We start from the raw sequence: 25,962 nt of genomic DNA on the forward strand, positions 1-25,962 counted from the left end.
ATGGCGACGAAGCGAAACATTACAAAAGTGCCCCCCGCCACTTTGTTTCTTGTACACGGCGGCCGAGGATTTATGGAAACCTCGGAGGCTTCAGCGGCAGTAGGGTCTGAGAGCTGATAAGGAGTAGAGGTGCGACGGACGACTGCAGGAGCGAAGATTTTTGAAGATTAAGTGTGCGGGACCAGCAGCTATAATAGTGACTACCTACACGGAACAACCAATTAATACATAAACCAAAATTCAACATGGTGAGATATATTTTCAAATGAGTTTTAGAGTTCTTATTTTGATCTTCAGTCTTTATTTATTTATTATACGTGTATAATTAACGGTGCCCCTTTTAATTAATGTTTGATAAACTGACGTACTGTATTCAAAACCGCGAGAAACTCCAAAAGGGGGAAATTTAAGTATGAGGTGTAGCGTGATATGTAAGTTCACTCAAACTTGACAATTATCATCTTGTCTGCTCTATTCAATGAAATTACAATTTCACCATTTATTTATAATATGTGTACTGTACGATTATGTCTAGTCGGGCCGGTCCTTGGGAGGAGTTCAACGGTGAGAGGCCCACCAGCAGAGGTTTTTGCCCAGGGCCCCATGAGTGTTAAAAGTGGGTTATAAAGCACACTGAATTATAAATGCATCATATTGTAATAATAATCTAACCTAACTTGGATTGACTAAGAAAATTTATTGTGACCACTCACTCAGGAACCGAATTAGCAGTCTTGATAGTGACCTGGGGTGAAGTACGGTATATCCCCAACCTGACTATGACTGAACCAGTTGAATACTTCCTTCCAGCAAACCTGAAGACTAAACTAATCAATTAGTGGCCTCGAAAGGTCTCAAGCAAAAATACTAGACCATGGCTGTCCAAAATCGAGACCGGTCTTGAGACCTACACCACTAATAGACATACTGTATATGTCATCTCTAGATGCAATGTCACATACTCTTTCTGTGTGTCAGGTGCTTGTGGTGGTGATGATAGCTGCGTGTGTGGTGGTGACTCAAGGGGACCCCGAGGCCAGCACACCTAAATATGACCCTCCAGTATACCCCAGACCCAGGCAGGCCGATGCCCTGTCAGACCACACTACCGACGACGAGGTCAAGAAAGGTTAGTCATACAGTACACCCCCACGTTTACGCTTCACTTGCTTGTCTTCGACTGCAGGTCAGAGTTACGTACTGTTGGTAGATACTGGTCATGTATAAGTTTATTTATTTCATCACTTATTTGCCGTTCTAGTACAGTACAGGAGGAAACCTGTGATGTTTGGTATAGGCTCACATGACTCTTGGGCCAACGGTGAGATACTCGCCTTACACTGTACCACCAACACCCAGATGCATGGGCACTAATTGTAATTGAATATCCCGGTTAACTTTGGATTAAAAAATAAAAACGTTAATTGTTCACACTGCGCAAGATGTATTAACTCCTATAGCTAAATAATCATATAATTTCAAGAGTTAGTGTCTGTGTAGAGTTAATTTGAGGCGTCTAACCCCTGTTCCCCGTCGTTTTATGTAAGAATACTAAGATTTTCTCTGATGTAACGGTCTATTGGAATGTTCATGTCACTCAAGATTCATGAGGAACTACCGGGTGTGGGGGAGGAGTGATACAGGGAGGTTGTTGGTAAAGTAGTGTCCTGCCATCTTCTCTCGCTACTAAAGACAATATGACATATGTTTCTGTTACACTTGTTTACTTTGAAACAACACAACCACAGGCGACAATTAACACACACACACACACACAAATCTTCGAGTTTTAAATATTTACAAGTCAGTTTCCGGCAAGAGTCTGGCGTCATATACCACTCAGGTGGCACTACAAAATATATAGATTCATTTTTTTTTGTGAAAGGTGATCAGCCAATATTATTTCTCGCTTAAAACAGTGCAACTACTTCCTTGCTGTGACAACTTATATTTAGCACCACACATGAGAAATTTAACGATGTTTGTGTACTTTTTTTTATTCATGTATCCTTATTCTTAAAAATTCAATCGGTTTGTTTTATTTGGAGTCCTACCCCAAAAATGATAGCTAGAAAATTGAACTTTGGACACCGGAATAATGCACCATATTTCTACTTATTCTAAATCACATTTCGTCTATAGCAGCCTTCCGTTAAATCACTTTTAAGGCTGCGACCCTACAGATTAATATTACAATGCATAGCTAGTTCATGTAGCACGAACATAAGATTCTGAGGGGAATTATTGAAAATGATGATTAGGGTCCAAGTAGAATTAATATAGCAAGCACAAAGCACCAACAATGAAGATGTTTTAAGATCAACCCAGTCAGACTCAAGACAAAGGAAGCGGCTATATTCAAAACCTTATCAATTATTTTTAAGTGTTCTGCAGTTGAGAAGAGAACCGAGCGGGGCTCACCCTGAAACATATTAAATCAAGTACCGTTTGTTTAGATGTGACACTTGACTCACGCCATACTATTTCCCGTGGCTGGGCTCTCCTGGGAACACCACCTCCCGCCCTTCTGATTATTATAGGTAGCTAGGGTGGTCGTGGATCTATACCTATCGCCATCTTATAATACTCCCAGTATATACTGTACAGTAGTGATCACGGCTACAGAGGCCATCATTCTGAAACTACTACCTACCTCTACAGCGACCATTTGGCAACACCAATTTTTTTTGGATGTTTATTAAGTCGGTCACCTGCGTGAGGCTAACGTCAATGTGCTAAAAAGAGTCACATTTAACATCTTGATGTTGACAAGTGAAGAGAAGTTAAAATTATTAGGCCTGTTGTGACGTCAATCGTGGAGGAAATAAAGATAATGAACAGTTGAAGACCCGTTATCGAAGTATGAGGCTGCAATCATCTCATTGCTTTTGCTACAGTATAGCGAGGGTATAAACCAATCACCATTATGTGTCAGTGTAGAGTCAAAGTCACTGACACCATTGCTGACGACCAGCCATTAACAGTGTGGCCACGGTAACACAAAGGCGATCCTATAAATAATCTTTAATCCACCTTTGATTTACCGACTTCATTTCCTTTATCCCTGGCGTGTGACTGAACTTTTATGTAGTTTGGTTTTCGGGATTAATAAATATAAGGATACACTACTAGATAAACACACCCTAGAGTTAGTGGAGCTCCTGCACTCAACACCCAGATGGAAGGGAATGCGAGGTAAAAGCGCCAAGTGTTATAATACTGCATTAAACGAGGTATACAAAGGAACAACACTTACACAACATCAAGTATTCCACAACAATATTATTACATTTCATCATGAATAACAATCAAGTGAAAAGGGGGATTGTGAACTCACAAAATTCCGTTATCCATAATTAGTTTTAAGAAAAAAAAAATCATATTTTCGGTGACAATGAAGAGAACTTTCGGTAACTGCTATCTTGTCCTCTTCATTATTGTCTTCATATTTACCTTCAACTTAGGATTCCTTGTTTTAACTCCGAGAAAACGATGGGGATGTCAGATAAGTTAAAGTATATATGTTTTATCACAAGAATTCACAAGAAACAATGACAGTATAGGTATTTTTAAGAACAATGTCACTTGTTTCCTGAAGGACTTGTCTCTGACGTCAGATGTTAATGTCAACAAACGACTACACTTCCGATGGTCGAGACGCGTCAAACATAATTAAGTGTGTCTCGGAGACTACTTCATCTAATTCACTGCTTAAGAGACTGGTATCAATTTAGAAGTTTTTTTTTTAGCATCTAATAACACTGCTACCCATGATATCAGATCTGCTATTTGTCTATACACTACCGCGATGATAACCGAGAATTGTCACTTGATATAGAGCCTCGCCTCTACACGCACCGTATATTATACGGTACGTGTAGATGCGAGGCTTGTCGGTCTTCGTATTGAATTGTAGATGTTTTCTTTACATGAGGCAAGTAAATTTACGGCAGGAATTTTGAATGGCAGTTTTATTTATAGTCTCTCTGTGGGCGCCTTAAGCATTGGAAAACTGCTACAACATTGTGTGGTCATTGGATAGTAGGATGGTCATAGTGGTGTAGACAACACAAAACCGCAAAGCATCAGGACTCTCGCTCTCGTTCACATTTTCTTGTGTAACTTCCTCCTGCCATTGTGTTGACCCCTTCTCACCCCCCCCTCCCAAACCTCAACACAATGGTTTTCACTCTCTTAGAATTACTTTCATCGCGAGGGAAGTTATGTCTCAGCCTTTCTTTTCACCTGCCCATAGCTCCAACTTTCTGTTTCTCTGTATTCAGAAGGTTGGCAACCTTAATATGGTTGTTTTGTCCACAGCTAAAACGTCGCTTCATCATAACTTCACAAGCTATGAATAATAATTACAATATTTATTCAGTAAAATTGTCATACAGGTTTTCAGTTGGATAGGCATGTATATACAGTAAACAATGCAGTTATACAGTACAACATGAATAATAGACAATGTAGGTATACGAGTACAGTGCACGTAGGCCGTGGGAGTATATACGAGTACATTCTCCTGTGTAGCGAGACAGTACAGATATACAACAATGGTAAACTGTAAGGCAATTTGACCAAGGCTAGCCGGCAAATCTGTCAGATGTTTATATCCGGGAGGACGTCTTAAACCTACACTCTCGTCTTGTTTATATTCATTATCTCCGTTCCACTTGGCGGCAGTTGACTACTAAGCAGTGGACGGGTTTAACTCCGTGTATATAGCTTCTGATTCTGTTAAGTGTGTCAAAGCTCCTATACCTTTACTTTTACAGTCCTTGATGTTTTTGTTGCGATGAATATTTTGGTCCGATAATTTCTGCAAGGTTGGACTGGTCATCCCGGAGGCTGGTGCGGGTCAACATAAGTGCCATCGGTAAAATATGTCAGCTTGTGTGTGTGGAAATAAATATCATGTATCTATAAAATTTATGTTTCCTTTTAGAAAGTTTCACGGAAGACACAAGCGACTTGAAAGAAAGATCTGCGTAGAACTCTGGTGAAAACTGTAAACTACATTTATTTATTTATTTTTTTTGTGGATAATACGAAGATTAAGCACCTTCAGCTTAATTCACCGGAAGATTATTTACCCTAACTAACCAATGGCCTAATCCTATAGGTAGCGTGAAGGTGGTTAATTCTCTACCTGCAGGGGAAGACTTCAACGACCTACTTATCACCATCACCATCATCATTATCATCATTATCATCATCATCCCCTGACACGTGTTGTTACTCCCAAGAAAAAAAATCCTGATAATTTGCTGTTGTAGTCGTTTATGTCTCTGATGTTACAAAATGTTGGTGGATCAGATGACATAATTAGACTGTTAAGGACTGCGAGATGTGCCATTACGAGCTTCTGGAACTACTGACACACTGCACCCTCATTTACTAACACCTTTAAGTTAGCTAGAGACTCAAAATATAAATAAAATAGTCCTACTAAATAATATAAATCGCAAAGATTAAAAGAGTAGAAACATGTTGATATATGTGATCAAAGTGAACCTGCCATAACGTTCCAAACAGATGGTCAACGTTTTCTTATACTGTGCCAATCGACTTATTTATCCATTATGCTATATACTTAATAACATTTTATATTAATAACGACTTTGTTGGTTTGGGTTTATGTACTCTGAATGTTTACAATGTTGTGGTCTTTCCTGTGTTCGTTACTTCCTCCCTGGCATATAACATGACCAGTTTCCCTCCCAGGTTCCTGAAGATGTTCCTCCTCCACTCAGCAACTTGTTATTGTCATCCCCTCCCTCATCTCTTATGTCCTACACCTCGTTCAGTCACACCAAATTTAAACTTTTGATAAATGTTGAAGATAAATTTCTCTTATGGTCGACCGGATACAACGCTCACCTGTTTCATGGATGGGTGGTTTGATCCGGCCACTCCCAGTTCACCTAGCTGTAGATGGGTACCTAAGTTTACAACTTGGGGAAGTGAAAGCGGTCAAGTGCAGTACCGGCCATGCTGCCTCCTTGTGTACCAAACGGGCAGTCGTGCATATAGGACCCATTTTCACTCTCACTGGAACAAAGAGGGAAAAGGAAACTATTATCCAGGCCCCAGGGTTTAAATTCTCATGTATTTATATGCCTTCGATAAATCGATAAATATTCCTCGTAAATGAAGATGTAAGAATTGCGCTTAAAAAAAATTATATATATATATATATATATATATATATATATATATATATATATATATATATATAATTCTTCAAAATTAACACTAAAAAAAGTCTGCGAACCTTTCATAAGGAAGTATTTTCACTAACCACCAGATATGAGTTACGTACAGATTTTTAGGAAAATATTTTATTGTATACAGTAATTGAGATCACCTGAAGATAAGTCACCCCAACTTATTGTAGTATATTAAACATTCTAATGCTAACCTAAGTTAACCCCCCCCCCCCCGGTAAACGTAAGGAGTTTTAGGTTGATCTGTCTAATCTTCATGTGATCACTTCATTGTCTCCTGACCGGTTCTAGGTAAACAACTAGTTAAGGCAGTCCCAGTGTGACTTACTCCAATTTTTTTATTAATTTTTTGTGTTTTAGGTTAAGGCAATCAGTTCATTGCATATTTACACCTTCAGGAACTGATAGATAGATGGTATATATATATATATATATATATATATATATATATATATATATATATATATATATATATATATATATATATATATATATATATATATATATATATATATATTCAGCAAAACATGTTTATCAATGTCTAACGGTAATCCCATGTACCGTGTACTGTAAATGAATACCTACCGATCGAAAGCGTCACGTCATGGTCACGACGAGATACTGACACACAGTTTGTTTATATTAAGATTTTACTTTCTGATAAAAAACTGTTCTGGTCTCATTAACATATAATAGTGTTTTATCTGTAACAATAAAGAGAATTAGGTCAAGTACAGAATAAAATTAACATCTCATGCACCATAAAACTTTATAGAAAAATTAAACTCCCAAACTTAAAAGAAAACTTGAAAACTCTCCCATACCTCATTGAAAACTTACTCTTCCAAGCAGCACTGGCACAGACACCACCACCAACAGTCACTCGCGCACTTTCACACTCGTAAACATCACACACGTCACGCACCTGCTAACACCCACCTCAACGAAACACGAATGCATAACACCTGCAACTATCAACAGCTATATGCAACACGTGTAGGAATATCTGTAGAATAAAATTTTATCATGTCTTCAATGTTCTGTTCTCTGCGTTTCCCGCCACCCCCAACACAGACCGGGAGCCACTGTTGAGGTCCAGCAAGATCCTTCCCTTCCTGCCAGAACGCTACCTGGGATGTAAGTAATGTTCCCTCCTTCAGGCGTAATCGTAAATACAAGTTCCCTTCTTCCCTCCTTCAGGCGTAAGTACAAGTTCCCTTCTTCCCTCCCTCAGGCATAAGTACAAGTTCCCTTCTTCCCTCCCTCAGGCATAAGTACAAGTTCCCTTCTTCCCTCCCTCAGGCAAAAGTACAAGTTCCCTTCTTCCATCTTTCAAACGTAAGTACAAGTTCCCTCCCTCCCTCAGACGTCAGTAGATAGTCCCTCCCTCCCCCAGACGTCAGTAGATAGTCCCTCCCTCCCCCAGACGTCAGTAGATAGTCCTCCCTCCCCAGACGTCAGTAGATAGTCCCTCCCTGCCCCAGACGTCAGTATAGATAGTTCCTCCTCCCCCCAGACTTCAGTAGATAGTCCTCCCTCCTCCAGACGTCAGTAGATAGTCCCTCCCTCCCCCAGACGTCAGTAGATAGTCCCTCCCTCCCCAGACTTCAGTAGATAGTCCCTCCCTCCTCCAGACGTCAGTAGATAGTCCCTCCCTCCCCAGACGTCAGTAGATAGTCCCTCCCTCCCCAGACCCCGCCTTCCCTCCCCAGTAGATAGTCCCCTTCCCTCCCCCAGACGTCAGTAGATAGTCCCTCCCTCCCCAGACTTCAGTAGATAGTCCTCCCAGACGTAGATAGTGCCTCCCTCCCCAGACTTCAGTAGATAGTGCCTCCCCCCCAGACTTCAGTAGATAGTGCCTCCCTCCCCAGACGATAGTCCCGCCTTCCCTCCCAGACTTCAGTATAGTGCCTCCCTCCCCAGACGTCAGTAGATAGTCCCGCCTTCCCTTCCCAGACTTCAGTAGATAGTGCCTCCTCCCCAGACGTCAGTAGATAGTCCCGCCTTTCCTCCCCAGACGTCAGTAGATAGTCCGCCTTCCTCCCCAGACGTCAGTAGACGTCAGTAGATGGTGCCTCCCTCCCCAGACGTCAGTAGATAGTGCCTCCCTCCCCCAGACTTCAGTACTCTCCCTACCCCAGACGTCAGTAGATCGTGCCTCCTCCCCCAGACGTCAGTAGATAGTGCCTCCTCCCCAGACGTCAGTAGAGTAGACGTCAGAATAGTCCCTCCCTCCCCAGACTTCAGTAGATAGTCCCGCCTTCCCTCCCCAGACGTCAGTAGATAGTGCCTCCCTCCCGGACGTCAGTAGATAGTGCTCCTCCCCCAGACGTCAGTAGATAGTGCCTCCTCCCCCAGACGTCAGTAGATAGTGCCCCTCCCCAGACGTCAGTAGATAGTGCCTCCCTCCCAGACGTCGTGTAGATAGTGCCTTCTCCCCCAGACGTCAGTAGATAGTGCCTCCCTCCCCCAGACGTCAGTACCTCCAGACGTCAGTAGATAGTGCCTCCCTCCCCCAGACGTCAGTAGATAGTGCCTCCCTCCCCCAGACGTCAGTAGATAGTGCCTCCCTCCCCCAGACGTCAGTAGATAGTGCCTCCCTCCCCCAGACGTCAGTAGATAGTGCCTCCCTCCCTCACACTCACTTATAACTTCCTTCCACCACTTCTGTGTCCTGAGAGTACCGTAAATGTATACAAGAAATTGGACTGTATGTGTTGTGTTCTATCTTCCTGTGTTCTTTGTGACGTCAGAAGACTTGAGGACTGGCCAATAACAACCTAACAGATGGCAACAGTTTTTTTACCTCTGGATCGGGTCGTGGCTTACGGACTCATCATATAAAAATTTATACATCATAACTTGAAAACTTTAAATTTATTTTGTCTATTATTTTCTGAATTATTAAAACTTGAAATATTTATCTTGGTTATAAACTGAACACTAAATTACTAAAGGATTTCACAACACATTTTAGTAGAACCTAAAACTAGATTAACAAAACAAAAAGATTCATACTAAAAGTGAGATATGACAAACGTAAGGGTTTTTTAACACCCGTCCGCCTCGGACGTGACTCACCTAGGCTGGAGGTGATGAGGAACACTACCGGGCAGCGACACTATTGCAACAAGAACAATGTATCTGAAGTTATATCAACTTGCCCACACAGTACAATACTGTAGCCACAAATAACGACACTGTACCAGCTAAGATAATAAAAAACGGTTGTGGACCATTAAACAGTCACCTACAATATAGAACTTATGACAGTTTCCAAGGACTGTAATTCTGACAGACAACTAATGAATGACGCCACCACTTATGACCAATGCTTATGACATGAGAAAGATGACGTCATGACGTAAGTTCCAATATCATTTCCTCCTCTGAGCAGCTCTTGGAGTCATCCCTGGACCTGTGGGCGTGTCTCTAGGCCTAGGTGTGCCCGTAGCCTCACCACCTATTCCAGGTATAGTAATTACCACACGTAAATATTCCCTAATTATTTAATATTAATTACCATTAATGTAGTGTTTCTTCAATGAACTTATCTGATTATTACACAAAAGCACTTAAAATGTATGTGTGTTAGTCTGCAACCCTAGTTTTTATCCAGTAATCTTATAATTTAGTCTTATCTTATTCATTGTCTTAGTCTGCAATCCTATGCTTTCATTTTGTAAAAATAGTTAACATGCAAGTAATAATCTTTTTTGTGGGAATTTTCCACAGATGTGCTTCACAACCCTTTGGTTCCTGGCAACGTGAGGGGTCCCCGCCCTGTCTGTGCTGGCTCAGGCACCTACTGCCTCTATGACAATAACTACCCGCTGTAAGTTCCTCCCTGTATGTTGAGTACTTCCTTCGCTGCTGTGAACACTTGCCTTCCCGTTGTATCTTCCTGAGTACTACATACCCACTTTGAGCACTTCCCTACCTGCTTTGAGAACTGTACTTACCTACATGTTAAGTACTTTTCTATTTGCTCTGAGCATTTCCTTTCCTGCTGTGATTGCTTTCCTACCTGCTGAGTACTTCTTTATCAGCTATGAGTACTTCTCTCCCTGCTGTGAGCACTTCCTTATCCACAATGAGTATACTTCCTACCCGCTGAGTACTGGCTGAATACTTCCTTATCCGTTATGAGAACTTTTTAACCTACTATGAGTGTGAGTAATTCAGCCCCACTTGAGTACAGTACCTTCCTAAACGCTGCTAGTACCATTCTATCCATCTTATCTCATCTATGTCTATCTTTATCTATCTATCCAATCTATGAACAGTATTTATCTATTCATACCTATCTATCTATATATCTCCCAGTGTACTTATGTCTTATCTATCTATCCATCCATCTATCTACCTACATAACTATATTTAACGATCTGTGTGTCTGTCATCAAGTAGGTGACCAGGACTTACTCTGTTCATCAAGTTATAACGTAAACTCTTAGGTCTACCTTTTCTCTTGTATGATTTTACCTGTGCCCTTTGTCAGAGCTAAAGGTTCATAAGAGTCCCGGCCCTGACATGGTGCATCCCAGTGCTAAGAGAGTTGTGCAACGAGCTTGCCGAGCCCCTGAAGATCCTGTTCTGTAAATGTCTGGATGAGCAAAAGGTCCCCAGTGAACGGAAAATGGCTAATGTGAGTCCTATTTTCAAGAAGGGCGATCGTCACTCCACGAATAATTATAGATCAGTGAGCCTGACCAGCATAGTATGTAAAGTACTTGAAGGCATTATAAGAGATGCCATGATGGAACATCTACGAAATAACCTTGTAAAGGATTGCCAACACGGTTTTATGCTGGGACGCTCCTGCTTAACCGACCGCCCAAGTAGCTAACGAGTCAATCAGTGGCAAAGAGGATAAAAGTAAAAAAAATAAAAGTTTGGTAAATATATATTCTACCTTATATGTAGTGTGTGTGTGTTTCAATATTTACATTTCCTTAACTCGTGTGTACTGGTATATATTTTGTATGTTTCACTGTTTAGTTTCACCGTGTTTTATTTTCTTCTTGATGGTCTCTTCTGATGTCTCTCAGCCATGCTGTGTATATCTCTCAGTCATATCTCAAGTTTCAGGATCATTCAGTTGCTGCATGCATCTCCCTTGTGTTTCTCACCTTCACCTCTCAGCATCTACCAGTCGTGTCTTTCACTTCTCAGCATCTCTCAAGTGTTTTCCTTGTGCCTCTCACCTCCATTTTCAGCCATGTCTCATCACTTCACAGGGACAAGGTCAACGCTATCAGTGATCGTTTCTACAATGACATCCGCCACATCTACAGCAACCTATACCGCTTCCACACCAACGACATTGTCTACTATGACAATGCCACCCTCCACTACAGGTATGACAAATGTCAGGTGTGGCAACACTATTGGCAGGTATAGCAACACTCCAGATATGGCAATTGTCAGGTATAACATGACAGGTATGGCAACTGCTGCAAATAACAGCACTACATGTATAACAACACTGCCAGGTATAATAACTGTCAGGTATGGCAACTGTCAGGTATGGCAACTGTCAGGTATAGCAACACTACAAATATGACAATTATAAGGTAAAACAACACTACATGTATGGCAACTGTCAGGTATCACACTACATGTACAGCAGCTGTTGGGTATAACAACACTACAGGCATGGCAACTGTCAGTGTGAGCTCTTTCAAGACAAGACTTGACCAACACTGGAGCTGGTTCAGGTACATTTAGGAGCCGGTGCATGCCCAGTACTTGCCAACACTGCGTAACAGAGACGTGACCGATCGCCCAAGCGGCTAACGAGCCGATCAGTGGTGAAGAGAATAAAAGTAAAAAGTAAAAGTAAAAGTTTGACAGCATTAAATGTATGGCAGCTGTTGAGTATATCAAAAAGATGGGCATGCCAACACTCCTGGTATGGCAATTGTCAGGTATATCAACACTAGGTATGGAAACTGTCAGATATACCATCACTACATATATTACAATTGTCAGGGATAGCAACACTTCATATGGCAACCAATAGATATAGCAACACTACAGATATGGCAACTGTGAGGTATAGCAACACTAGGTATGGCAACTGTCAGATATAACAACACTACAGATATGGTAAACAATACATGTATGCCAACTGTCGGATATACAAAAGTAGATATTGTGTCAAGTATAGCAACATTACAGGTGTGACAACTGTCATATATGTCAAAAGTACAAGTACATGTATAATAAATGTCAGACATGGCATTGCTACAGATATAGTAAAGAGTACATGCATGAAATGCTGTCCCATACAATATATCAACTTTCAGGTAAGGAAACATAAGCATGACAAAAGTAGACTACAATTATGGCAACACTACATGCATGACAAAATTATAGTGCAAGTGACTTACACCTTTGGCAACAGTACTGAGCCCAACTGAAGTAGTTACAATAACAGTACACACTGTACAGGTTACCCACCACTCCCTGACCTACAACATGAGGTGTTTGCTGTCCCATTGAACTTTAAACTTATTAATTTCGTGGTGTATAGCAAGGATCCATAAACTATGGCAGGTAAACCAGATCTTCATCCAGGCCACAGACATGACAAAATAAGGTGAAGACATTGGTAACCCCAAACTAAGAATAAATTCCATAAACCTAATGAGAAATGAATACATCTGTACCTTTAAATATCAAGAGATAATATACTGTAGTATGATCTCATTTAAGCTTTTTTTTATCTGTACTGTACATATTTCAAACATCAAAATAAGACCGTGAAGACTGCCCTGTCAAAATCATCTTTTGACCAGCTGATCTACAGTGCTGGTACTTTTCATGGAAGACTTAAATGATAATAATCACATTCTCGCCTGACCGTCATCATACAGAAATGATGGGCACTTTGTGTGTGAGAGCTCCGTGCAGTACGTGAGACCTGGCTGGGCACAGAACGTGAGGGGAGAATGGCTGGCCATCCTCAACACTGACAAGTTTCCCCAGACCATCCGCACTGAGATATGCAGGTGAGGCACCACCACTCATCTTCACATTCCCTCCCATCATCAAGCAAAATATGATAACAGCAAAACTTGTCATTTTCTAATATACATTTGGGGAACTCCATTTAAACTTTACTTGTGTTAAGAACATTAGGGTTACAGAAATTTTCTTGTCAGTATTTTGTAAATTATTACCATAAAAATTGGGATATTTAAAAAAAATTCACCCTTAAGGAAATAAGGATAATTTTCCCATTTTTCTACACATCAATGAGTATTTAAAAAATACTTAAATACTTTTTATGGAGTTTATAACACCCTTGTTTGTAGCAAGCATTAGGAACACGGCTTACCCACACTGCCAGACTTATTAGCTTCTGCGAGTACTGTATATAACGTGTCACCCTAACACTCTCTAGGTTCCTAAAACTCCTTTTTCATATACAGTACTGTATAATCTTTTGGTTCAAATTGTTTTACCAGTTTGTGGGGTTTCTGGCAATATGTAGACCCTCACAGTCACATGCGTTTCACAAGGATTCTTTAAATCTTTTCCCTCTGAGTGTCTGTTGTCATGCATTTCTGTTGAGTTAAATTGAAGTCTTTTATGAATGAATGTTATATTATATCATTAATTATTAAAACTTTTCTTTATTACTTCTTAAAAGGTTTATTTGTAACTTTTAATTGCCTTTTGCCCCCCCAAGAAAAAAAAATACATAGGCACATCTCCAATTGCATCGATGGGTTTCAAAAGGAAGATAGGTTTTGTGTTATGGATTTTTACGTTCAACAATTTTTAAAAAATGCATCCATTCTAGAACTCAGGGGGATGCCTGTACTGTATATACAGTAGTACAGTACACTGTATAAATGTATATAATTTATATACATGAAAATGAAGTATAATAACACTAATTACATAATGAACTACTGTACAGGTACAATAATGACTATTCAGAAATGCATTTTGGTTATTGAAGGTTTTGTTCTCCTTTAACAAAAACAATCCAATGTGTATAAATTATAAACGTCATCATAAAGACAAACAAAAATCAAGACATCAGAGGGAACTTCAGGTTTGCTCACTAGTGTTTTCTTAGATGTAAGAGAAATATCTACTGTCATACTATTCTTAAAAAGAAATACCCGTTATTTCTAGCAACAGTTTCAGATAAGGTAATACTACTACTGTACAGTACAGTGACCCCTCCGTTAATGAACTCAATCCGTTCCAGAAGGTCGTTCGTTTACCGAAACCATTGTTTCAATGGGTTTTGGGTAATTGGTTCCAGCTCACCGAAAATTTCCTAAATTCAACAAAAATGGAAGAAAAGTTCACTTACTTTGAGGTGTGTATGTAGAAGGCTCCTGGATGATGATGATGATGATGATGATGATGATGATGATGATGATGGGATTTAGAATGGGGGTGGAGGAGAAGGAAGAAGAGAAGGCATTGGGGTGGAAGAGAAGTCACCCCATGGCGGCATTTCACCCATAAAATTTTAGCTCTCTGGTGTAATTCAAGATTATTTTCTTTAAATCAACACTGCACTGCATTATATATTGTCAATATGTAAAATATATTTCAAAATGACCAATAATTTGCTTGGAAACAGAAAAAAAGCATTTAGTTGAAGAGAGTCTCAAGCAAGATGTTACCTCCAGTGAAAACAGAGAGAGACTAACTCCTGTTTGCTGTGTTAAGAGGCTGGATGCCGTGCATTAAACTAGTCACTTTACCTTCAATTATGTTCAATAATTGTTAAAATGACTAAAAAATTGAATATTCAACTTTTAAAATTATTGAATAGTATAAACTTCTTGATATTTACTAAAATAGTAAGGAATTTAAGCCCTAGAACCGATTAATGTATTGGCGGACTGATACTAAAGCTGGTTGCCCGGTCAGTGCAAGCGAAAACATGTTGAGGTCGGTTCGTAAGAACTTCGTTAACCGAATTTTTTTTCGTTAACCGAATTGAAGATCCTTATGGAAGGCAGTTCGTTAATCGAAATTACGGTAACCGAGGTGTTCGTTAAACGAGGGGTCACTGTACTTGGTCATTGTGGGCATAAAATAAAATTTTTTAGTTCTTACTGTATGTCATGAAATTCTTACAAGTATCATATTTCTTCCCTTACCTCAATGTAATCATGTCCATGGTGCATGTGGGTGACTAGATATGGAGGAAAGCGATGCGAGTACCTGCCTCCGTGCTACAAGTCAAGATGTGCTCAGAGGTTCAGCTATGTGCGCCTGCTGTGTGTTGACCCCTACCATCCCTCCATCAAGCCTGTGGTGGATGTCTTCCCCATCCCCACCGCCTGTTCTTGTTTCGTCGAGGACTTTACCTATTACTAAAACGCGAGCAGCTGAACAAGAATTATTCCAGAAAATTAGTGGCAGGAAAATAATTTGAAAAATTAAAGATTTTCATCTCCTAACATATAAAGATTCTATCAAGATACCCTACTTTTAAAACCATCTGGAATTTCAGAAACAAGGTTTTGTTAATTTTAAGAGTACAGTACTAAATATTAAATAATGGATGAAGTGCAGTCATTTTTCATTCTGTGTGGGTGGGAAGTTAAGGTTCAATATTCCTAAGGTTCAGTAGAATTTTTTTTCTTTTTCCGGAGGACAGCAGAGACTATAACTAAAAATTTTCAAGTCTTATTTTTTGTCTTGCCCACTTGCTACCGGTAATTTTGGGAGTATTATTTGTAAGTTTTTATAGAATGTATTCTGCATGTTGCTGGGCTGAGCTTTTACTTACTGCCACTATGTTGGCAAAAATTTTCTATAGTTAATCCATACTACACTTATCCCCAATTTTGTTGATTATTACAAGCTTCAAGTTAGGATCTGTTCTGTGCCGAGAGCTTTCACACAGCACTTACATAGTGCTCTTTGAGTCAAAGAATTTTAAGTATGTTCCTGGTTTCTAAAAAGACCTGTGACACACTTACTTTAACACATTGGTAGTGATCAAAGCTCAGACATTGTGTCATACTCTAACATATTGAATCTAATGAAAGCTCAAACACCCTGAGGCATTATTTCTGTGATTGATGACACTTTCCAGATACTACAGTATATCTTCATTTTTTCATGAGGGCACGTGGTGGTTACTGGGGATTTCTAGCATAGGTTAATGCAATTACAGTACAGTACTGTATAATACTTGAGCTGTACTTTCTTTCGGTAACAGTGTTTCTCAACAAGTGATGTAGTCAAACTTAATGACAGTGAATATCACTTAATTATAATTCTGTTACGTGCATCTTAACTAAGGTTCCTACTTCCTGTGTGCTTATTAAAATTGTTCCTATGAAGAAGTTGTAGGTTTTAGAAATGTAATCCAGGCATACTTTCTGATTAGTTACCTAGTCCTTATATACTGTATTAGTGCACCTTTTTTTACAACCTAGACTGTGAAAGCTCATCACTGTATTACTAATTTCTATGGTATATCTGTCTGTTTATATGTGGTACAATACTTGCTGTATTCATGTTCAGCATGAATATTTTCCTTAGGTGTGTCAGGTCATGGTCAAACACGATTATAAGACACCAAATTGCTCTGTATTATCCCCAAAATCTCTGAAGTGGAAGATTAGCTTCCACAAGGACATGATTGGTCACTCACAATTCATTTTTAAATTGGCTGTTCTTGAAGTGTGTTAAAAAATCAAATGAACTAGTTGATGACAACTTTATCCTACTACTCATACACAGTTCATGTTTACTGGTTCATTTGCCACATCTATTCAACAAGATGATTATTTATATATATATATATATATATATATATATATATATATATATATATATCTCTTCAGTACACTGACATTTAGTGGATTAGCACACTAAGCAATCTTAGAATACTGTAGTATTAACCCAAGTGAGTTTGTTGATTTGATATGAGTGGTGAACCAAATTTTGAGGGATGACAGTTTCACTAAATGAATATTCAATACATTGTACAATACCAGTACAATATCTTCTGAGTGAAAAAAATATTCCAGTAACTCATTAATTACTTATGACAACTGTCAGCTTGGAACAATTGTGTCATTGCACACTACTATCACTATGTAACCCTTCAATAAAAATTGTGAATCTTTACTCTTTTACTTTCCCTTTTTCTGAACATATAAGAATGCTAAAAATGTACTGAGTATAGTGTACTAAAATCACCGGTAAAATCTTCCGCTATACTCCAAAAAACTTCAGTTACTCACATGCTGGCAACTCTACTCACTTACATAGGTGCAGATTAAGTGGAACATTTACTTGTCCTGTGAAAGTGACTTTTAACATTTTCTTGCCCAAACAGTTTTTTTCTTGTCTTAACAAATTTTGTTAGAAATTTGTTTGGCCAGATTTTTATCGTAAAATTTAAACAAACACTTAAAACATCAAATATATTGTGTGCATCAACTCACAGATCACTTGTGTCCATCTAAATGGTTTCAGTGGTGGTAACCCTTGTTATGTGATGTCATAACACCTGTCACCTTGCCTCACACCTGAAGGGTATTTGGGAAGGTGGAGACAGCACCTGTGGTCACCTGTCCTACCCTAACTCTGACCCCCCCCCCCCTGGTTTACAGACATGATAAGCTGTGATATGGAATTCTTGAACAGATTTTGAAATACTGTTAAATTTGCACAAGAGTGTTTGTTAGGCACCACACATACTGTACACAACAGGTGGAGGTAGTATACATTCTAAGGGAAAGAGAATAACACACACAAACAAACCATGATCAACAACATGTCCCAAACAATAATGGATCTTAACCCCTTGTGTACAGGGTCTTCTCTCTGTGCTGAATAAAATTGTCTAGTGTAAGCCAAACAAAATATATTAAAAGAGTCCCCATAGTGAAGGGTTAAAGTACCCGGTAGTACTTGTAAAGACCTGTTAATTATGAATGAAAAAAAAAAATTAAAGCATATATTTTATTGTAATACACACATCAGTTGGATATAATCATAATGCCAATTACAGCCTCAGAGCTCTGATACTTGATTTGACAGTAAAATATTTGAAAACATTAAGACACCTGACTCGTATCTTGATAAACAAGTGCTTCAATGATGAAAATACAAAATTTATCACATAGAGATAATGCAACACTTAATATGCAGGGGCGGATCCAGGATTTTATGAGGAGGGTTTGGATTTTGGGTGAACGGAAATAAAGTCATAAGAAAAAAGTACCTGTCACTGAAAAAAAGTCATTATTTTGGTTTGGAAAAAAATTCAAATTTTCACGAAATTCCATTAACAAGTAAAGTGCAGGTAATAAAATCAAATGCAGTTTATGACTTCCACAGATTGACAACACAGTATACAGTATCATGGCATTATAGATAGTATATAAAAAAAAATCATGACTTAATAAATAACTTAATCAACATAAAGTAACAAAACAAAGCTTGTTGTCATATTGACCCAACAGCAACCAATGTATCTTTTCTCACATTTCCACCACAACTTGGTTTTGTGAGTGGCATACAGTATTTGGTATTAGTATACTGTACATGAAATCATTGTAGCAGATTTTTTAATCACTTTTATTATTGTCAATAATTTCCAGGGCAGTATGGGTAAATAATATTTATGGTTATAATCTCATAATGGCCCAACTCTAGGTATACATGGTTCCTCTGTGATCTTGATATCATGATGGTTTTACCTTTGTTAGCCAGCCAGGCCCAGCCGCCAACTTTTTTTCCAATCGCCTTGCCAATAACTTCGTAATTCTCACACACACAGGAATTATCAAAGGTACTGGCTTACTACACCTCAGTGGCATGATGAGTGAGAGGCCTAAGAAGGAGGGCAGCTTTGGGACACTGAGTGACAGTCAAAGTCAACCTCCTGTTACTATCAGGTCAGAAAGTGACTATTGGGGAACATTAAGAATCAATACTGTACTTTATAAAAATTGCCACATTTCTGTTATTGATCATGCATTAATTATGAGAAGAAGATTGGCACATTCATCTCTATATAAGCCTCGTATATACAAAAGACATCACCTCACGTCACCTGTTTGAAATAAACATTCCGACTGCCATTGTGGGTTTCTCCTTATGCTGTACATTGCTGTTCATGTTATGGTGCCCCTCCAGCCATGCATTTACTAGATACCACACTTTACTCATTAACTGACCCTAAATCATGCCAACTTGAGTAGAAAACAGCCTAAAAACCTGCCAACTCACCTCAGGTGAACCTTTGGGGAAACTGACAGAAGCTACAGAAGAACAAGGACACAAAGTAACCTCATACCTGACTCTTGGTCAGGAATTTTTACCGGATTGGACAACCTGCCGTCCCAATGACCTCATTGGACTTCCGTCAATTCATTTCAGCCTGATGTTGCCCATTTATATGAGTACTAGATTTTTTGGTGCTATTTTTTAGCAGGAGTAAAAAAATTCTGTCCATTTTTCATTGAGATTAGCCTTAAAAAAGGGGATTCGACTGACCAGAGGTGGGTACTAATGTAGAGATAAATTACCTACACCTAACATAGGACACTAATCCTGGTACTTTGATGACAAACAGACTGTGTAAGTGTTATACCACTAGCCAGGAATGTGGACGAGTTGGTCTTGGCACGAACTGACATTTGATCCGACATGATTTAGTCTAACATGACACCAGGCGAGTCTTACAAGTACTCTGTATGTGAAAATGGGGGGTTCAACTGACACCCCCCCCCCCCACCTGGATCCGCCACTGATACATATACTGTATCTATTTATTTTGTTACTGGCACAATTTCACAACACTACTGTATATACAAATGACAAGTGCATCATTACAACCAATAATATAATTACTGTAGTTCATATTAATAGTCATACACTGTCCCCACACTATGTTTCTATGGTTTTGGAGATTTAAAATACAGTAAATATTAATACCTGAAACCAAGCCTCTTCCCTAATCCTATACAGTAAACCCTTGTTATTCGCGAGGGTTAGATTCCAAGGAATGGCGTGAATAGGCAAAACCACGAATAGCAACTTACACTACCTTAGTGCACGACTGTATACCTATACCAAACAACCAACCAGCCACGGCAGCACTCATCCCCTCTTTTAACTTATCTAATAATTCAACTTTCTTTGTCAGGGTCATCACTGACTTCTGACTTTAACATTTCATTCCACTAGCACTGACACTAGGCAGTCTTTTAGGGGCCATTTCACACAGAAACACTAAAGTTTTGGGAATACAACACGAGATGCTGCGTGGGGTGACTCATTGTGCTGCGAAAAAAGGCTCGCAAACTAGCCACCACAACCGCCATCTGCTTATCGTGAATCGTCGAAATCATGAATGGCAAGGGTCAACTGCATTATCAAGATCAGTGAATCATTTAAAAAAAAGTTTACTAGTGAATGAACATGTAATAGTTATAAAGCTGTTAATTTCTAAAAAAAAAAAAAAAAAAAAAAAAAATTACTGTATGTCTCAATGGGTAACATTTGCCAATGCTGACAGATGATCATATACTCTACAAACCCAAAATGAGATATATAGTACTATTGATTTTACTCTTTATGTGGGTCTGTCAAGGTATCTGTGAAAAAAATATATTAGAAACTAACAGTGACATTAATCAAGTTTGAATATGGGTAGGGTGTTAGCCAAGATAGAACTAATTTATACTCAAGAAAATTTTTTTTATGGTAGATATCACCAAAGGAATAAAAATAGTTGAGGTGCATGTTGGATGTTGGCCAGTAAGAAACAATTCAGATTTTGGTGATTGGAGAAAATAAGTCACAAGTCATCACGCTCAGGCAAAGACATTGACCTTTGATGAAACAAGTTAACAGGAGAATGGCTTAGTTTGACAAACACTGGGTTAGCTCCTGGCCAAGGAGGAAAAAGTTAAATTTTGGAAGATGAAGAATTGTGTAAAGGCAAAAGCTGTATTCAGGGAGGGTAAAGGTTCCAGAGCTCCTATGACTAGTGCCTGTACTGGGAATATTAGTGTACTTACATCTTACTGCCCAAAAACCATCTTTACCATTGCCTCCCTCCCTGGCATGCATTTTTGCCGAGATCTGGATGGCATGGTCAGGCTTACCGAAATCTGTAGTAATCTTGGGTCAAGGTTTAAGTTCTACACAGCCCCATTATAGTTTTATTTTGTCACACAAATGGATAATAATAAAATACGTTTATATTCCTAAGTACTAAACTGCACTAATGAGATGAGGAATTTCTTGAAGTGATTTGTGCAAAAACTTAAGACAAATACACATACAACTCTCAAGATATAAGAATGCCATCACAGGAGGGACATTCATCAGCTTCTATAAAAGATAATATTCTACCATGATAATGTGATTAAGCTCTGAACATTTAAAACTCCACACAGTTCTCAGACATATAAATCCAATGGTATTATACTGATCATCAACAGTCTATATATTAGTTAATATATATCATAGTTACAGCTACATAGAGAAAGAAAGTCCATAGGGTATGGACAAATGGAGCCTTTACTGCTACAGTAGTTAAAATTATTGTTATATAAATTACAAGCATACATTAATATACCAAACCTCAAGGTTTATAAAGCAATTTCTCCTTTATTTTACTTATGGAACACAACCATTCTGAGAAATGAATTCTTCTCACATTAAATACTATGAGTTTCTTATACAATCTGTTCTCCTATAACGCGTGTTTTCATATCACAAATTGTTTATAATGTGACAAATATATTAGGGAACACATTTTTTACACTGTGGATGCGAATTGGGAAGAATACAAATTAGCAGACATATACAAAAGTAGGAATAAGCTGTTGTGCAGCTGCCACAGTGTGTAGTGTCAAACAAGGCAGGATGCTGGTGGACGTTTCTAGATGCTGCCCATGGCGGCAATTTGGTAGTGAAAAATCCATTTGGTTATGAATGAAAATGATTTGGGATTGACCCTAATTTAATTCAGTTTGCACATGTGATCATAAGGGATGAACTTGGAGGAGGGCAGTGATGATTTCACTGCTTGTATGACTAAATTATTACCGATACAGTGTAAACAACTTTATCTACACTTCAGTTATATACAGTAAAGGTAAGCTACTGGGCTAACTGCAGTTTTCCTTAATATATATATTTTTTAATTGTACTGTATGCTAAAAAATTGGGTACTGAAACACTCAATTTGATAATGAATCTCGGGAATCTAGTAATGATAGAAAAGTTAGACTTGGCAACCCCACACACCTCAGTCTTTGTTCATCCCAAATACGTAAAGCAAGTGTTATCGCAGACTGTGCTTTACACTTTACTATTTGTCTCCCAAACATTTTCATAAGTTTATTTACATTTCTTATGATCAGAAATATTTTGATTTAAAAAAAGTTTTATTATAAATAGCTCTTTAAGAGATTCACACTCCACTAATTACATAATTTTCTCTCTTCACAGCTACATTTTCTATCACAAAGCAACTTACACTAACACACTGTAACAAGCATTTTTCCCACTTCTAATGCTTTTATTCACAAAAACTAACATAATATGAAAGTGAAAGTGGATTCCTTAGGCATAACTGCCCGTTAGGCAGTGTGGATACAGCACACTGTATACTAAGCCTTTAGTACACAAGGATACAGGATTGCTATTACTGCACTCAACCGAACTCACTTCCGTAAGTGTTAAACTTAGGTACCCATTAACAGCTGGGTAAACTGGGAGCACCAGGAAATCAAACTAACGACCTCTGGAACAGGAGGCGAGCGCTGTATCCACTCGACCACTAAGCTCCTTGAACAATAATATCACAAATTGTAAAGCAAATTGTCAGTTATGTTGGTGTCTTTGAACCTACTACCCCATAACCCCTTTAGTCCCATTGAATCAACTGTTATCATAACATGATGTTCTTCAGGAATGCAGTATAGGAGATCTGACTATAACTGTTTTTAAATATTCTAAAAAATATTAATCATAGGTAATCAAAATTTGCTTAAAATAATGAACATACAGTAATGAGTACATGGGATTTGTCCTTTTTCTTCTCCCCTCTGCTACAACCAAATTTAGAGATAATTACTTCCATGTTACAGTAAAGGGTTTCAGGAGATTCTTACCTATGTCAGAAACAGACAATACCTGGAAGAGGAAGACAACATCACTGTAGTGTAAATCCATAAACATCAATGTGAAAATGTTGTCAGAATATGACAGACTTTAATATTAAACAGTGAATAATATTTTCTAAGTACTATACGTACAGTGGAGTCACGATAATTCGCGGATTAGACAGAGGTACTGGACTATTTAACTGCTAAGGTGAGCCGATTTCCTAAATTTGGTGATTTACAGTTAGGTCCCAGATGACAAAAAATATGTATAAACTATTCCAAAACTGTTTGAATGAACAGTAAATATTGTACACAATACAGTAAATAAAAAAAATACAGTAACACATAAATACTGTACAAAAAGTAGTTCTATATTACATAAATAACTTCTCCACTTCTCATAATTATCCTCTGCGTTACACCAACATCAAGACATGTAGGCACTGTTCATGTTATATAAACAAAGCACCAGGAATTTAATACAGCACAATAATTCATCAGGGGTTGAGGATGTTTTTTTGGGGGGGGGTCAAATTTACTATTTAATGATTATGTTTTATTAATCTGGTACTAAATGAACTAAATTATAAGGGAATTATGGTGAAATTGCATACTGTATCATCATTTAAAGAGTCGCAGAGGTGATGAAGCCTCCAGAAGATGAGAGGAATTTTCTGCTCAGTGCAGCCCTACCGCCCATTTCTCCAACATAGAATTCACTTCCCACTTTTCATTTTTCTTATATTATAGTTCTATATTATATTTTATTTAGTTCTAAGTCACATTAGAGCATTGAAGTGATACCTGTGGCGGACTGGCCCACCGGGATGCCTGGAAATTTCCCGGTGGGCCCCAAAGTGATGGTCCATCACTTTGGAAATAACGGTAAAAAGAAAAAAGAGTGGGCCCTTTTACAAGTTTTCCGGGTAGAAATTTTTGACCCAGTCCACCACTGAGCGATATTTATATTTTATTTATTCCTAAGTCACATTAGAACACTAAAATGATATTTCCACAACTTTTATGGTTTCTTTAGTAAATAAACACTGCAGCTGAAAATTAGGAATATTTGACAGTGAAATTAAAAAAAAAGTAGAATACAGTACAGTAATAGAGGTGCAGTACAGTATAGTCTTCATTTACATGGTCAATTGAACCCGTGAAGGTCCGCGTAAAACGAGAAACGCGTAAACGAAATAACAGAACATATGGGATTAATTGAAATAGAGACTGGGCCAACCCCCAAACTACACTTTTTCCGACACAATAAAACGTAGTAGTAAAAATAACATCTTAATTTTATGATGGTATGCACACACAATTAATATTTAGGAGAAATACAGTTGCTGGTTAATGTCCATTCAAATAATGGACTTAACCCTCCCCCCCCCTCTTGTATCAAGTGTCGATGGTTCATCAGTAATCCATTAATTACTTGGAAGAATTGTTAAGAGTGAAAGTAGGTCCCAGAAGACTGATGGTCCATGAGGTGGAAGTGCAAATGCTGTATGCAACACTCTGGAAAGTGTAAACTATGCCTTCTTTTGGTACACAAGTGGAACAAGAACTGCACCCAATAGCCTTCAATTCCCTAACTGTAAAGTTATATGCCCATTCACAGATGGGTTGGCTGGGGGTGCTCCAAAGAGTAACCGGTGTCCCTTAGGACAGGAAGCAAACACTGTACAGTACAGTACTGTATTTACTTGGCCACTGTACCCTACTCTAGGCTGGGTTAGGAATAAGCCAATTCATGTAAAGACGGTACTAAAACAATATGCTACTGTAGTACTGTACTATGATAAATTTTGTTTGATAGAGCCTGGGATTTGGTTGATAAGATAATACCGAAACTAGGCTTCAGTGTAGTCATCCCTTGGTTATAGTGCACTTGGTTATCGCGATTTTCGTTATCACGCCTCCATCAAAATCTACACACCTGCCGTTATAGCGCATTTTTCAGGTCGAGAATTTGGTTATCACGCATTTGCCTCCAGGTGTAATGTTAACGCCTTGTTTCACCTACATCTATTGAGGATAAAATCTTTCACCTACAAATTGACAATAACACATTCGCTGTAATCAGACATATCTAGTTGCCTCAACAATTGCAACCCCAGTTGCAATTGGGGTTGCAATTTCAAATTCTGTGTCATTACTAAGGAATAACGAAGTCTCTGGTGCACTATAAGATTGCGAGAAAACAGAGGACTTAGGTGTCCTGAAGAGAGAGAAAACGGACTCCTATGACGGGGGACTCAAATAAAGAAAGACATAGCTACATGTTTTGTGGACTACTACAGTATTGAGTATACCCTTTTCATCACTTTGTAATAAACCTAGCCATGCCTATGTGTGTTTATGATATTTACCATAACATTATATACAGTGGTCCCTCGGTTAACGAGCACAATCCGTTCCAGCAGGTTGCTCGTTAACCGAAAAACTCGTTAACCGAAACCATTGTTTCAATGGGTTTTTGGGTAATTGGTTCCAGCTCACCGAAAATTGCCTAAATTCAACAAAAAAGGTAGAAAAGTACACTTACTTTGAGGTGTCTATGTAGAAGGCTCCTGGATAATGATGATGCTGATGAT

At 38.6% G+C, this 25,962-nt stretch overlaps 3 protein-coding genes across 9 annotated transcripts in view; 1 reads left to right on the forward strand and 2 right to left on the reverse strand.

Annotated features, from left to right (window-relative positions):
* The window catches only part of LOC121872611, a 34,237-nt gene extending 18,722 nt beyond the window's left edge, over window positions 1–15,515 (reverse strand). The window contains exons 1-2 of one of the 2 annotated variants that reach the window (XM_042375494.1): window positions 15,371–15,515; window positions 5,884–6,054 (exon numbers count right to left, since the gene is read on the reverse strand). The gene's annotated coding sequence lies outside the window, so the exon portion shown is untranslated. Of the gene's footprint in view, window positions 1–5,883; window positions 6,098–15,370 lie in introns of those variants that run through there. The other variant, XM_042375495.1, reaches the window with a different exon arrangement.
* LOC121872612 (neurotrophin 1-like) lies at window positions 82–17,006 on the forward strand. 2 transcript variants are annotated; one of them, XM_042375496.1, is made up of 8 exons: window positions 82–248; window positions 979–1,129; window positions 7,305–7,367; window positions 9,628–9,702; window positions 9,966–10,065; window positions 11,471–11,590; window positions 13,112–13,246; window positions 15,410–17,006. In XM_042375496.1, the coding sequence occupies exons 1-8, from the start codon at window positions 246–248 to the stop codon at window positions 15,588–15,590; spliced, it is 828 nt and encodes a 275-aa protein (XP_042231430.1). In that variant the 5' UTR covers window positions 82–245; the 3' UTR covers window positions 15,591–17,006. The 2 variants fall into 2 exon arrangements, with proteins under 2 accessions (XP_042231430.1, XP_042231431.1); XM_042375497.1 differs by lacking the exon at window positions 7,305–7,367.
* Window positions 17,007–18,183: 1,177 nt separating this feature from the next.
* LOC121872613 (lysosomal alpha-glucosidase-like) overlaps window positions 18,184–25,962 on the reverse strand; it is a 44,088-nt gene continuing 36,309 nt past the window's right edge. For all 5 annotated transcript variants that reach the window (XM_042375502.1, XM_042375498.1, XM_042375500.1 and 2 more), the window contains exon 22: window positions 18,184–23,393. In XM_042375502.1, the coding sequence (XP_042231436.1) occupies window positions 23,331–23,393 (63 nt within the window). In that variant the 3' untranslated portion in view covers window positions 18,184–23,330. The remainder of the gene's footprint in view (window positions 23,394–25,962) is intronic.

This window comes from Homarus americanus, unplaced genomic scaffold, assembly GCF_018991925.1.
Source record: "Homarus americanus isolate GMGI-L3 unplaced genomic scaffold, GMGI_Hamer_2.0 scaffold39155, whole genome shotgun sequence".
Taxonomy (NCBI): domain Eukaryota; kingdom Metazoa; phylum Arthropoda; class Malacostraca; order Decapoda; family Nephropidae; genus Homarus; species Homarus americanus.

What these genes read in the sequence shown, in the direction of transcription:
- LOC121872612 (XM_042375496.1), top strand. An exon ending in GCCAGAACGCTACCTGGGAT is followed by an intron (nt 7,368 to 9,627) that starts GTAAGTAATGTT and finishes TCCTCTGAGCAG; the next exon opens with CTCTTGGAGTCATCCCTGGA. An exon ending in TATGACAATAACTACCCGCT is followed by an intron (nt 10,066 to 11,470) that starts GTAAGTTCCTCC and finishes ATCACTTCACAG; the next exon opens with GGACAAGGTCAACGCTATCA.